Source organism: Hordeum vulgare, chromosome 4H, assembly GCF_904849725.1.
Source record: "Hordeum vulgare subsp. vulgare chromosome 4H, MorexV3_pseudomolecules_assembly, whole genome shotgun sequence".
NCBI classification, from domain to species: domain Eukaryota; kingdom Viridiplantae; phylum Streptophyta; class Magnoliopsida; order Poales; family Poaceae; genus Hordeum; species Hordeum vulgare.
Window position 1 is genome coordinate 597,616,757 of NC_058521.1, and position 12,958 is coordinate 597,629,714.

General features: G+C 44.4%; 2 protein-coding genes across 2 annotated transcripts; one reads left to right on the forward strand and one right to left on the reverse strand.

The window, feature by feature from the left end:
- Positions 1-6,991: 6,991 nt before the first annotated feature.
- LOC123449918 (dihydrodipicolinate reductase-like protein CRR1, chloroplastic) lies at positions 6,992-9,726 on the forward strand. The gene is made up of 10 exons (XM_045127285.1): positions 6,992-7,255; positions 7,352-7,474; positions 7,575-7,649; positions 7,765-7,830; positions 8,202-8,297; positions 8,384-8,500; positions 8,739-8,831; positions 8,964-9,065; positions 9,135-9,221; positions 9,303-9,726. Exons 1-10 carry the CDS (start codon positions 7,055-7,057, stop codon positions 9,333-9,335), a joined length of 993 nt encoding a protein of 330 aa, XP_044983220.1. The 5' UTR covers positions 6,992-7,054; the 3' UTR covers positions 9,336-9,726.
- Positions 9,727-10,140: 414 nt separating this feature from the next.
- Positions 10,141-12,522, reverse strand: LOC123449917 (26S proteasome non-ATPase regulatory subunit 11 homolog). Its single transcript, XM_045127284.1, has 2 exons — positions 12,410-12,522; positions 10,141-11,545 (listed from the first exon to the last, which is right to left on the reverse strand). Exon 2 carries the CDS (start codon positions 11,529-11,531, stop codon positions 10,251-10,253), a length of 1,281 nt encoding a protein of 426 aa, XP_044983219.1. The 5' UTR covers positions 11,532-11,545; positions 12,410-12,522; the 3' UTR covers positions 10,141-10,250.
- Between the last annotated feature and the right edge of the window lie 436 nt (positions 12,523-12,958).

Consider the following 12,958-nt stretch of genomic DNA (forward strand, 5'->3'; position numbering starts at 1 on the left):
CTTTTTTTGTTACTCAACGTGTGTTTCGAATTTTAATCTGAATATTTTAGGGGTTATCGACCTATGCCTTGTGAACATCCACGAATGTTTTTCAAATTATTTTGAAACATCCAAATGTGATTTTTTTTCAAAACTTTGAGCATGGTAGCATGTTCCAAGGGTGGTATCATCTGATATTTTTCCGTACGTGCAAGTCATAGCCATTTTGCCTCGATGATACTCCCTCCATTCTTAAATATAAGTCTTTTTAGACATTTCACTAGAGGGCTACATACAAAGCAAAATGAATGAATCTATACTATAAAGTATGTCTATATACATCCGTATGTGATCCTTTTAGTGAAACCTTTTAAAAGACTTATATTTAGTAACGGATGAAGTAGGATATATAGGCCGATGAATGTGCTTGGACCATGCATGCATGCATGGACGTCCAGCGCCCACCGGGCATGGCAGCGGCAGCACGGCAGCAACGGCCATTGAAAACACCCCACGTCGATGCAAGGAGACACACCGGCTGGCTGCTTAAAAGCTGCGTGAGTGCTATCGTATGCTCTTTTCAGTGTAGATGGATGGTCCAAATGAATTAATCAAGAGGCTAGCCAGCCACCCAACCCATGAACATACCCTCCTCCTTCAAACATCTCAAAAATGCCATCACGTGTGGTTTACTATCACGAATGCGGCTATGCAAACACATGCATGCAGTAACCATCTTTGTTTGCGCCACATGCGTGCAATGCCGTACACCAAGCAAATGGGCAATATGATCTTGAGAGCACCAAATGAACTTTCAACGATAATTCATAGCAGAGTTGATCGAACGGCCATGGCTGAAGGCCTCTTTTGTGTTTCTTGAGGAAATTATCTACACAGCGAGCAATATAGGTCTTTTGATCCTCGTACCACCGAATGATCTGTCAATGATATTCGTAAAGATGAATGATGACGGTTTAATTTCTCATTTGAGGAGTAGTGCCACCATACCGAGAAATTGTTTGTGCACACGATCATGATTGAGGACCTCCACAAAAAAATTGGTTCACCAATTCAAATACAACACTAGCCCATAAGTCTCATTGCATAAGTCATGATATTTTTCCATCATACGACCAAATTTATTTGTGGTCGTCGTGTCAAGATGGAAGTCGTGAACAAGGTTGAGCTGGCTGGTACAAAGGTGGAGATTGAGCACGTCACACGGAGTTGTATCTAGTGAGTTGGACCAGGAGGTGGAAACGACGAGTTTTGCAAGGAGGATGGCGGTGTCAAGTTGGGGTAAGCCGAAAAGTCGACATGCCCTATCTATGCAATGGCGGGGTATGCTTTGAGAATGGTAGGGAAGGCATTGTAGGCACACAGGGATGCGGACTGGGCGGTGACAACAATGTCGTAGGAGGAGAGTGAGAGGCAAAGCCGATGAGGTAGGCGGCAACAAAAGCCCTAGAGGTCAGGAGAAGAATGGTAAGACCGGGTGTGAGTGTTTGACTGGCAAGAGAGGAAGAACTTAGCCCATTACGCTTTTGAGATACTAGTAAGCTTGCACGTGCAATACACGTCTCAGTTAATGCAATTTTCATAGATACATCTGATTTTGTTTTTATTACTTACCTCTATATAAATGGAGATCATTGATGGCCTTTCAAAAACTCTGAGCATTTTGGTTGATCACAACCTACACTATACAAATATATGATTATATGTGTGAACCTGAAGTATTTTGGGGACAACATAGCAAATTGCAAGCTATACATTTTCTCCCATTCAAAGATATGCTTAACAAGGCAGCATCAATGTTGGATTTCGCAATGTCAAATGCCAAGAATGCACTCCTACATTTTCTGCAATAACATTTCCAACCAAACAACATGCATGTTGGTTGGTTTCTTTACCATGCATGGAGATGAATTCTGGTAGACCATCCATCATTTTATCCTGCCTGCATTTTCAGTATGTACAAGTACAACACCATTCAGCATGATGAGCATGCACAGAACAAAAGTAACAGAAGAGTTGGGAGATGTACATTTCAAGGTGAAAATCATCATTTTGTTGGAAATATGCCCTAGAGGCAATAATAAATTAGCTATTATTATATTTCCTTGTTCACTATAATCGTTTATTATCCATGTTATAATTGTATTGATTGGAAACTAAAATACATGTGTGGATATACATAGACAACACACTGTCCCTAGTGAGCCTCTAAGGACTAGCTCTTTGATCAAAGATGGTCAAGGTTTCCTGGCCATAGACATGAGTTGTCATTTGATAATGGGATCACATCATTAGAAGAATGATGTGATGGACAAGACCCAAACTATGAATGTAACATGTGATTGTGTCAGTTTATTGCTACTATTTTCTGCATGTCAAGTATCTGTTTCTATGACCATGAGATCATGCAACTCCCGGGCACCGGAGGAATGCCTTGTGTGTATCAAACGTCACAACGTAACTGAGTGACTATAAAGGAGCTCTACAAGTATCTCCGAAGGTGTCTGCTGGGTTGGCTTCACTCGAGGCTGGGATTTGTCACTCCATATGACGAAGATGTATGTCTAGGACCCACTCGGTAATACAACATCACGATGAGCTTGCAGGCAATGTGACTAAGGAGTTAGTCATGGGATCTTGTATTACGGAACAAGTAAAGAGACTTGTCGGTGACGAGATTGAACTAGGTATGGAGATACCGACGATCGGAACTCGGGCAAGTAACATACGGATGGACAAAGGGAACAGTGTACGAGATTGATTGAATCTTTGAGATCATGGTTCGACCGATAAAGATATTCGTAGAATATGTAGGATCCAATATAGGCATCAAGGTCCCGCTATTGGTTATTGACCGGAGAGTGTCTCAGGTCATGTCTACATAGTTCTCGAACCCGCAGGATCTGCACACTTATGGCTCCGTGACGTTTCGGTATGGTTGAGTTAAGTATGTTGGTGACCGAAGGTTATTCGGAGTCCCGGATGAGATCCCGGATGTAACGAGGAGCTCTGGAATGGTCCAAAGGAAAAGATTGATATATGAAAAGTTTCGTGTTGGTCACCGGAAAAAGTTAGGGCGTCACCGATAGCGTACCAGGGATGTCGGAAGGGTTCCGGGGGTCCACCGGAAGGGGCCACATGGGCGTGAGGGATGCGCACCATCCCCAGGTGGGCTGGGCACACCTCCCCACCTAAGGCACATGTTGCTGGGCTCGTGGAGGGCCAACCCTAGGAGGTGACTCCTCCCTAACTTGGGTGGCAAGGCACCCCATGGGCCGCCGCCCCACCCTCTCTTGGCCACCGCCCCCCTAGGGGAAAACCCTAGGGCGCATCCCTCCTCTCCCTTTCCCCTATATATATAGATGGGGAGAGAGGGTTGCAACACACCTATGCCACGGTGCAGCCCTATCTCCCCCATAGATCAGTTTTCTTTACTAGATCGGTTCCGGTATTGCTTGGCGAAGCCCTGCCGGAACAGGTCCACCACCACCGCCGCCATGTTGTCGTGCTGACGAAGAATTCATGTACCTCTCCACCCTCGTTTGGTGGATCAAGGAGGTGGAGAACATCATCGACATGTATGTGTGCTGAACGCGGAGGGGCCATCCGTTCGGCACTAGATCAAGATGGATCGTGATGTGACCGCGGGACAGATAGTGATGAGATCGCATGACAGATCATGATGAGGTTGCGTGACGGATCGTTATATATGCTTCCGTTTAACAATCTACAAAGGTATGTAGATGCACTCTCCCCTTTCATAGATGTTAGTCTCCATAGATTGATCTTGATGAGTGTAAAATTTTTTTGTTACCCATACAACATTCCCCAACACATTTATCTATTTTCTAGAAAGATTATGCTGGACTTTTGTTCTCTTTCACTTTTCTCGTGGACTGTAGGAGTGATAAAATGGTTTCTTTTGTTTCAAGTACTGAGACATTACTTGAGCACACAAGCGATAATATTTTGATATAATTTATAGATCATGACACTATTTTTTTAGGCAAAAAGATTATCAAGTATTGGTTGAGCCACGATATGCATTTCGTTTCTATGTTTTCATGTCCGTTAATGATACGTGCAAAACAAATCACATTAATTGATGGCCAGTCTTCCCCAATTCACGTAGGCTGGAGAAAAAAACAGTCAAGAGCACTCACTCATTATTTATTAGTCCCTCCCTTTCTAAATATAAGACCTTGTAGGGATTGCACTATGTATTACATACAAATGTATATAAACATATTTTAAAGTATAGATTCACTCATTTTGCTCCGTATGTAGTCTATAGTGAAATCTCTACAAGGTCTTATATTTAGGAACAAAAGGAGTATTTTGTAACAAAATCATTTTTGTTCTAATTTAATGAGAGCACTCTCCAATTTGGCCGTGTTAATGCTGAAAAGGCAGTGAGACATGTGTTGAATGCAAAATATGTTACGAATACTCTTATAAACACACAAGGAAAGAATTGTACAATCCCATGGCCAATTCATTGAGGTAATATAGTGTTTGACAAGTGATACTTTTTAGCTTGGGTGTGGTATTTTTCAGGCTGAATCCTCGCGCTGATGACAAATGAAATAACATATGGTGAACTGAAGTCGATGAAGGACATACCAATCAATTTCTGAGCCTATATCGAGCACCATGCTTTTGAGATCTCCTAGGAATTTGCTACGCTCAGAAAGGGCATTGTCTTGATTATCTTTTCTCCACCTGCCAAATAAAATGGTGTCGCGGTGTACTAGTATATAAAAACATATGCAAGTTGGAGAGTATTTCCATATTGGTCTCCCTAAGAAACTCGGGGAAACTAATCGAGAATGTGTATATGTCCCAATTGATCAAGAATGGCTTTAGAATTTATTTATTGCTTTTGCTTCGGTACACCTGAAATGACAAGATTTTATTCATTAATAAACAAATTATATTGGATTGCCAAAGTTAAACCATATAAGCATAAGAAAGATCTTCGATAATACAACTAAAAGCTACATTAAAACTTTAAGTCATTGTCTCTAGCTCCATGGATTCGTATCTATTTTTTCCTGAGGGTTCCTAGTAAAAATACTTTATAAGAGCATCTACTGTCGGACGTCTCAAACCTGTCTCATACGTCCCGGCGGGCCGTCTAGGGCATCGACCTGTCACGAAATTTTGTACCTAGACGAGCGCCTCAAACGGGTCTCAATTGTCCGGGCTGACCTGTACCCCTCATATCCAGCCAGAATATGAAACGGATGCGGAGGCATCCAGGTGCGTCCATCACGTCGGACCCGACAACCCGACCCTACCGTAAATTGCACTAAATTCACCCCTCCCTTATAACTGCAGGATTAGTTTGCTCTCTCATTTCTTCTTCCTCCTCTGTGTCGTCCATCTCGCAGATTCATCGCCGTGCACGCTCCGCAGCCAGTCGTTCTTAGCCTCTGCGCCTCCAAGTTGAGGAGTCCTCTCTCCTATCCTCGCCTCGACGAACGTCATCGCCGGCCCGGACGCCACCGCGGTACGTCTAGCAACTATTTCGCTCCGCCTTGCGCTTGATGTGTTCGGCACATTGTCTGACCGGATTTTTTGTGATTTTATTAGAGAAAATGATGGATTCCGATGCTTCATCCGTCAAGGAGTATGGACCGACGGAGCTTGATCAAATGATTCAAGACGAGTTCTTCGATTCCTCGGATTCGACGAAGAAGTGGACATGACCATACTTATGAACTTTCAATAGATGCATCGAAATCTTCGAGATCATCACGGACACGCGCATCTACTCAATGATCTTGTGAAGCATATGTGGACCCACAATGAAACCAAAGAGTTGATGCTTGATTGTGCACTTAAAATAAAATTTATGTAAACACTATTTATGTTCGGTAACAACATTTGTTATTTATGCGCGACAACGACTTTTGTGATCGACATGTATGAATTGGCATGAATTTGAAAGTCTGGATTTAAGATATGTAGATGTCGGGAACGAAATGTGAATGGTCGTCCGAATGCGTCCACGGACGACGTGTCCGGACGCTTCCGCGGACGTAGAGGGGGCTGAATTTGTCCACTCGGGATGTAGAAGCTCTAAGGTCAAGTTTGCGCAAGATGAATCAACCTTTTAGATTTTGAAAAGCAGTATGAGCCACTCATGCGATAGATGAGAACCTAAGATCGTTGAATGTGTTGCGATAAAAATACAACACCTGCAAGTCATAATACCGAACCACTGGTTCATTGTGGGAAGAAAATGAAGAATACTAACAATAAAATAGGAGGGCCACTGACCGAACTAAACTTAACATGACACTTTTCATGCTACCACCGCCTTGGCAGGGTGAAATGTCGAATGATAACCGACTGGATTTAGGATTAATTCTTCTGTTGGCTTCTAAAATAAGGTGTCCCGCATTCAATTTATTCTAGAAGGCTAGTCATTTTTTGAGCATACTAATTAAGACAAAACTAATAGGCTTCTAAAAAGTATTTTTGATTAGGCTTTTTTGGATAAGGAACAACTTGTTTTAGAAGCCAAAAGAAGCACCAATAAACTGGCCCTTAGATTCCACGAAAAAAGGGACAAAATAATCATATGCACCCAATGCGGACATGATGATATCGTGACATGGTTAAAATCATGAGACTTTTATTTATGCTGACGTTACCTTTACTATCTGAACATCAATACCATGAGCACATAACTCATATTGAAACAATATATCTTAGACCATCCGCTAACAATTACTACTTTATGACTTTTGATGTCAACTGATCATCCCAAAGAAGGAAGCCTTCCTTCGATAAGATTTGTCTCACGGCTTCTCCGTGCCTCTCGAGGAATTTTATATTGTTCTTCTGAGTCATTCGGTTCATGGACTCGAACCTGGCTCAAAGCCCAAAACTTCGTAGAAAAATCTATATGCATTACATTATGAAATGAATCGGACCATGGCCTAGAAAGCGGATCAAGGCCTAAAAAGGAAGGCGTTTTCATTTCACAACAAGATAAGGTAGCCAGCCATCTCGGTCGGCTGGCCAGAGGTTCGAAAACCGTTGGGCAATGGGAGGGCACGGCAACCTGAACCTCCTCCCTCGCTCCACGACCAGACCCCGCACCGGCACGGTCGGCTCGTCGCCATGCCGCTACTCCGTCCACCACCGCAGCGCCAGTAAGGTCGCCGCCGGGAGGAGGAGCGCGGCGGCGAGTGTCTCCTGCTCCGCCGCCTCCTCCCAGGCGCCGCCGTCGCAGAGCACAATCAAGGTACTGACTGCTACCACATGGCATGGGGAGCGCTTGGAGTGTCATCTCTGACGCCCCGCTGGTTCCACTGGCGACGTGCCTTGGGAATTGATTCAGGTGGTCATCGTCGGCGCGACCAAGGAGATGGGGAGGGCGGCGATCGCGGCGGTGAGCAGGGCGCGGGGGATGGAGCTCGCGGGCGCCATCGACACCCAGTGCATTGGGATGGATGCTGGAGAGGTGCGTGCTTGCAGCTTGCGTGCTCACCACTCGCTCCCTTGTGCTATGTCTCTGTTCTTGGTCTGTTGCAGTTCGTGAGTGCTGTGTGTTGTTTCTTCAGTTAAGCGGCATGGACGAAGCCCTGGAGATCCCGGTGCTCAATGACTTCACCATGGTTCTCGGCTCCATAGCACAGGTATCGAATATCGATCAGCATCCTCATCCGTGGAATGATGATTTATCTATCATGTGCTTCTTGTCGGGTGCGTCGTGTTCGGCGTTTCGCTGACTGCAGATCCTCCTCTTTTCAGACAAGAGCAACTGGTGTGGTTGTTGATTTCAGCGAACCTTCATCTGTCTATGACAATGTCAAGCAGGTACATTATCCAACGAATTTATGTACAAGCTTCATGGCCATGCAGCAGATTCAAGTAGGAATAGCAAACCAACAGTAATACCTCAAGAAAGCATTTCAGAAATCACAATAATGATGTATATACAGCTATAAATATAATGCCATTCAGAAGTAAACCGTTGCCAGTTACAGTACTTGGTAGTACTTCCAGAAAGATGCAAGATAAGATATTAATTTATAGAATTTATGCTAAAATGCAAAACATATTGGATTAACCGCTTTTCAGGTTAAATGATTCTTAGATGGGTGCTTTAGACTCTGATAACCTCACCATGAAAACTTGGAGGAAATCTAATACACTATCTGACCACCCAAAAAATGGTTCACACGCAGGCAGCAGCATTTGGCTTAAGCAGTGTTGTATACGTTCCGAAAATCGAGATGGATACGGTAACTGAACTGTCAGCATTCTGCGACAAGGCAAGCATGGTAAGGCTATTACTGTTCGATTGTTTCTAAAATTCACCATGATCAGATTATTCAAACACGGAAACTTATGCCGAGTCCATGACCAGGGTTGCTTGGTCGCGCCGACACTGTCGATCGGCTCGGTACTCCTTCAACAAGCTGCAATCCAGGCCTCATTCCACTACAACAATGTCGAGATAGTTGAATCAAGACCTAACCCATCGGTACGAGGCATTCCTGACAAAGTTAAACCCTATGCATTCACCACGATATGGATGCCTTCCAATCACTTGCATCACAAGACATTAGGTGCAGCTAATATTTTACCACCTTGCAATCACAAGCAAGGAGGGAAAAGCCCAAAGAAAAACGTTTACAGTACCCATCAAGAAGATAAATAGTTTTGTGTAGATGTGCTATTAGCAACGTGCAGATTGCTAGACTGATGTTTGGGATTGACAGGACTTGCCATCGCCAGATGCAATACAGATTGCGAATAACATATCTGATCTTGGTCAGATATACAACCGACAAGATATGGATTCCGATAATCCAGTAAGTGTGATGCAAACATTCAAAATTCCCCTTTTTAGTATGGATTTTTTGAAGCAACATTTGCAGGAGCATTGTTATGTTCACTCTACCTAGATGATATGTTTCACAAATTGACTGGCTAGTGTTGAAAAGGCAAGAGGCCAGGTACTTGGAGAAGATGGAGTGCGTGTGCACAGCATGGTTCTTCCCGGGCTTGCCTCAAGCACATCGGTCGTTTTGTCGGGTCCCGGAGAGGTACTTAAGCTGTAAATAATATGCTTGATTGAACTTTGAATGAACTGGCCACAATACCATTATTTTCAGGTTTACACCTTGAAGCATGATGTTACAGATGTCCAGAGCTTAATGCCAGGGCTAATTCTGGCAATACGGAAGGTGATACGGTTGAAGGTAACAGGCACTGCCCCTTTCTTCAGTATTCCTGCCACAACATCTCTAGTGTACTGAAACAAATAATCACATCTTCTGCAGAACTTGATTTATGGCCTGGAGAAGTTCTTGTAGGAAACGGTCAGCTCACATATCATGAGAACTCTTTTTTCTTCGAGGAAGAGATCAATGGGATTAAATCAATTCCAAGGCTCATAATCAGAAACACAGCCACTGGCAAGGAGGATCCAAGAACCCTAAGAAAACGACACACAGTTTTGGAGAAGAGTTTGGCTCCACATATAAGATGACACTCCTGATAGTGCTCCAGACAATAAGCAAGCTGATGACATGGTCTCAGGGGTTGTACCTGATTGCTTGCTGTACTTTGAGAGGTTTTTCAGAACCAAACTCTTGGAGAAAAATTATACAGGTCACGCTATGGGCTCATGTCCTTTCTAGTGTACCAATTTTTTTTGAACTCCATAGTGTACCCTTTATACTAATATATGCCTAGAAATCTGAATGCGCTCTAGGATTGCTAGACAGAAATCGCTGCCGACAGGGCAGCAACTGACACACAAGAGCCTTGTAACTACAAACATCGACTTCAATATTCGTAGCAGCATTGACATTTCAGGATATATCCTCAACGCAGATTAAAGAAAAACAGGACAATCCATTCACAGATTTGACATATTGACCGCCGATGCCAGGGAAAAGCCATACAACCACTCGGCATTGTATATGCAGCATATCTATGCCATACGCAGAAAAAAAAACTAATGGAAAATTATCACAAAAGAATGTCGCAGCAGCATAACATGGTTCATACTTGAACCACCTAGTTTTCATGGTACACGCGTATCATGTAGAAACAACCAACTATCCTGTTTGTGAGCAAGGTATATATTTTTAACTAAGAAACCAACATGCAGAATAAAGTGTCGAATTGGCAGGATTAAATGTCTTGAAAAACAATAATAGAACTGTAACAAGATGAAACCATAGCCAACAGACAAACTATCATGTGACAGTGAGTACTAGCATTCAAGCCATGATCTTCGCAGACCTCATGTAAAGACTGTCCACAACCTTCCCAACATTTGAAATGGTTTCGAGTGTGGCAGGGAAGATAGCCTCGGTTTTCAGCTCCTCAAAGATAATGAGGCAACCAGCACCTTGATCCAGAGTACCAGCAAATTTTTTGTCAAGGATCATCTGTGACAGCTTCTTCTCGACATGGTCAATTGGCAATTCAATCATCTGTGCGACATGCTCAATCTCCACCCTCGAGTAGGGCTCAATCAACCTGCAGAGGTTCTGCTCCAGAAGGGTATCATACAGAGATGAAAGATGCCTGTGAACAATAGGGTCCTCCTCCAGCTGGGCTTTGAAATCACGAAGGGCGGTTTCAAAGAACTTGAGAGATCTTTTAGAGTAGGCATCAGCCACAGCTTTCATAGCATCAACATTAGGGCCCACATAGTTCAGGCTGGCCTTAGATGAAATTATTCCAGCAACATCGTCAGCCTGGTTAACCATTATCTTGCACAAGAGCATGTACTTCAAGCTGAAGATAGCTCTTGGGTCCTCCAGTGCGTTGAAAGCCTCGAATGCTTCAAAGAAGTAGCTGTAAGCAGTTTTGTAGTCTTTTTCTTCTGCATGAAGGATTCCACTCTGCAGATCAATAGTGCCCTGTTGAGCTGGTGGAACATAAATGGCATTAGCTGCTGTTCGTGCAGCGGTCAATGAAGCTTTAGCCTTAGGCAGGTTTCTCAGAGAGAAGTGAAGTTTGCTTTCCAAAAGGTCAATGTCTACAAGAAGTAACTTGTCATCAAGTCTCCTGACTTCCTTGATAAGTCCAGTAAGGAGGGTCAGGGCTTCAGTGTACTCCTGATTCTCCAAAAGAAGGGCCGCTAACCTTGCCTCCACACGCTGCCTGAGGAACGTACGTTTCTCTGCACGTGTCCATTCCACCATCTCCTTGCAGAGCGAGATCTGAAGATCAGATGTTCCAGGAACCTTGGCGACAGCATCAATGATTCCACGGACAATTTTTGCAGTCTTGGCCTTGGGAATCAGTGAGAAAAACGGCCTCAGCTGGGTCAAGAGATTTCGCAGATCCTCAGCACGGTTCTCTTCAGTGAGGTAGTTTGTAAGGTTGGTAATCGCAAGCTCTTTTGCTCTCAGTGCATCTGCAGAAGAAGATGGGTCTTGGATCACACGGTAAAGGATCGAAATCGACTCTGAAGCATCCTTAGCCTCCTGAGCTTTTGCAATTGACTCGGTAGTAGCAGGAAGGTACGATGACTCCATTGCAGAAGACATGACCCCACCCTAAACTGAGAACAAAAAATAAATGCCAAGTTACAAAGTGTTACATAATGTAAAGTAACACGTCCCTTCAGGGACATCCAATAATACATAGTAACCCACGCCAATACATAATGCTAAGTGAACTCATGAATTTTCTCCATGGCGCCTCCAATTAACAGATGAAAGGCAAACGGGTGTGCATGAAACCCCAGCCGCTACAGATGTCGTTTACTCTAGCGACATTAACTAACTTGGTTCTATGTTCTAACCCTATCTGGAGTAGCACACGCCGTACAAAAATCTTCAGCACAAAGTGGATACTAGTGTTCCGAGTCGTCGTTGATGACAAAAGCACTGTTATTCAGATTTAGAGGACAACGCCTAGAGTGCTACACTGGGCGGAATCGTGTGTATCGACAGCGTCCCAGCATCATCCGGAGCGATAAGTTGGCATAAATCGAAACAGATATGGTGTCCAATTCAGTTAGACGTGTTTGTCTGAGCATGAACTAATTCGGTGAAACGCTGTGTAACACCCAGCGTCTCTAACAAATCGGTTGCCCAACCGACAATTGCCCTTCACCATGCTAGGCCGCAAACAGAGCTCGCGGAGCCTAAGAGCCATAACCAGAACCCCTGAACCCTAACCGAGGGATAGGGATAAACAGGCACAAGGCATGGCGGAACCCGAGGCTAACTCCCCGCAGCAAGATCCAGCTTCTCTCCACGCAAACAAACTCGTCAGACTTCCACAACGCATAAGGTCGATCCAGCCAACGTCGGCAGATCCGACTGCCGTCAGTACCGCCCAAGCGGTGGCCGCGCGCATCAGAGAATCGGGGAGGCACCGGCGGGGCTTGGTTAATCGGTGGATGGCAGCGGGCTCGTACCTGCAGGGCCGGCGGAGGCGCGACGCGAGGGAGAACGGGGACGGCGATGGCGATGGCGGCGCGTGAAGCGGAGGGGTCAGACCTGAGAGCAGGGGTGGGAGGTGACCGGTGAGGCCTTGTTTGGTACTAGTGTTTTTGAGAAGATTGCTAGGGATAATTCCTCAAGGGATTGGGTGAAACTCCAACCTTCACCCAATCCTTTCAAATCCTCATTTATCCCCAATACACTAGATAGGGGTAGTGTATTGGGTATTGCGAAAAATGCACTATAATTTGGGGATTTAAGGGTAAATGTGGGGATGAAACATGTCAAATACACTAGAACCAAATGATGTTATGGGATGTGTAGGGATTGAGGGGTTTGACCGGGATAATCCCCACAACTTTCCTGAAATACACTAGTACTCCCTGTGTAAACTAATATAAGAGTGTTTAGATAACTAAAATAGTGATCTAAACGCTCTTATATTAGTTTACGGAGGGAGTACCAAACAAGGCCTGAGGAGGCGAAGGACTCAGGACAGTCGGGAGAGGAAGAAGAGGGGAGGA

Bases quoted from the DNA above. Each gene is read 5' to 3' on its own strand.
- LOC123449918 (XM_045127285.1), top strand. From the start codon at position 7,055: ATGGGAGGGCACGGCAACCTGAACCTCCTCCCTCGCTCCACGACCAGA. The intron at 7,475-7,574 runs GTGCGTGCTTGC...TTGTTTCTTCAG, and splicing joins TTGGGATGGATGCTGGAGAG to TTAAGCGGCATGGACGAAGC. The intron at 9,066-9,134 runs GTACTTAAGCTG...CATTATTTTCAG, and splicing joins TTTTGTCGGGTCCCGGAGAG to GTTTACACCTTGAAGCATGA.
- LOC123449917 (XM_045127284.1), bottom strand. From the start codon at position 11,531: ATGTCTTCTGCAATGGAGTCATCGTACCTTCCTGCTACTACCGAGTCA.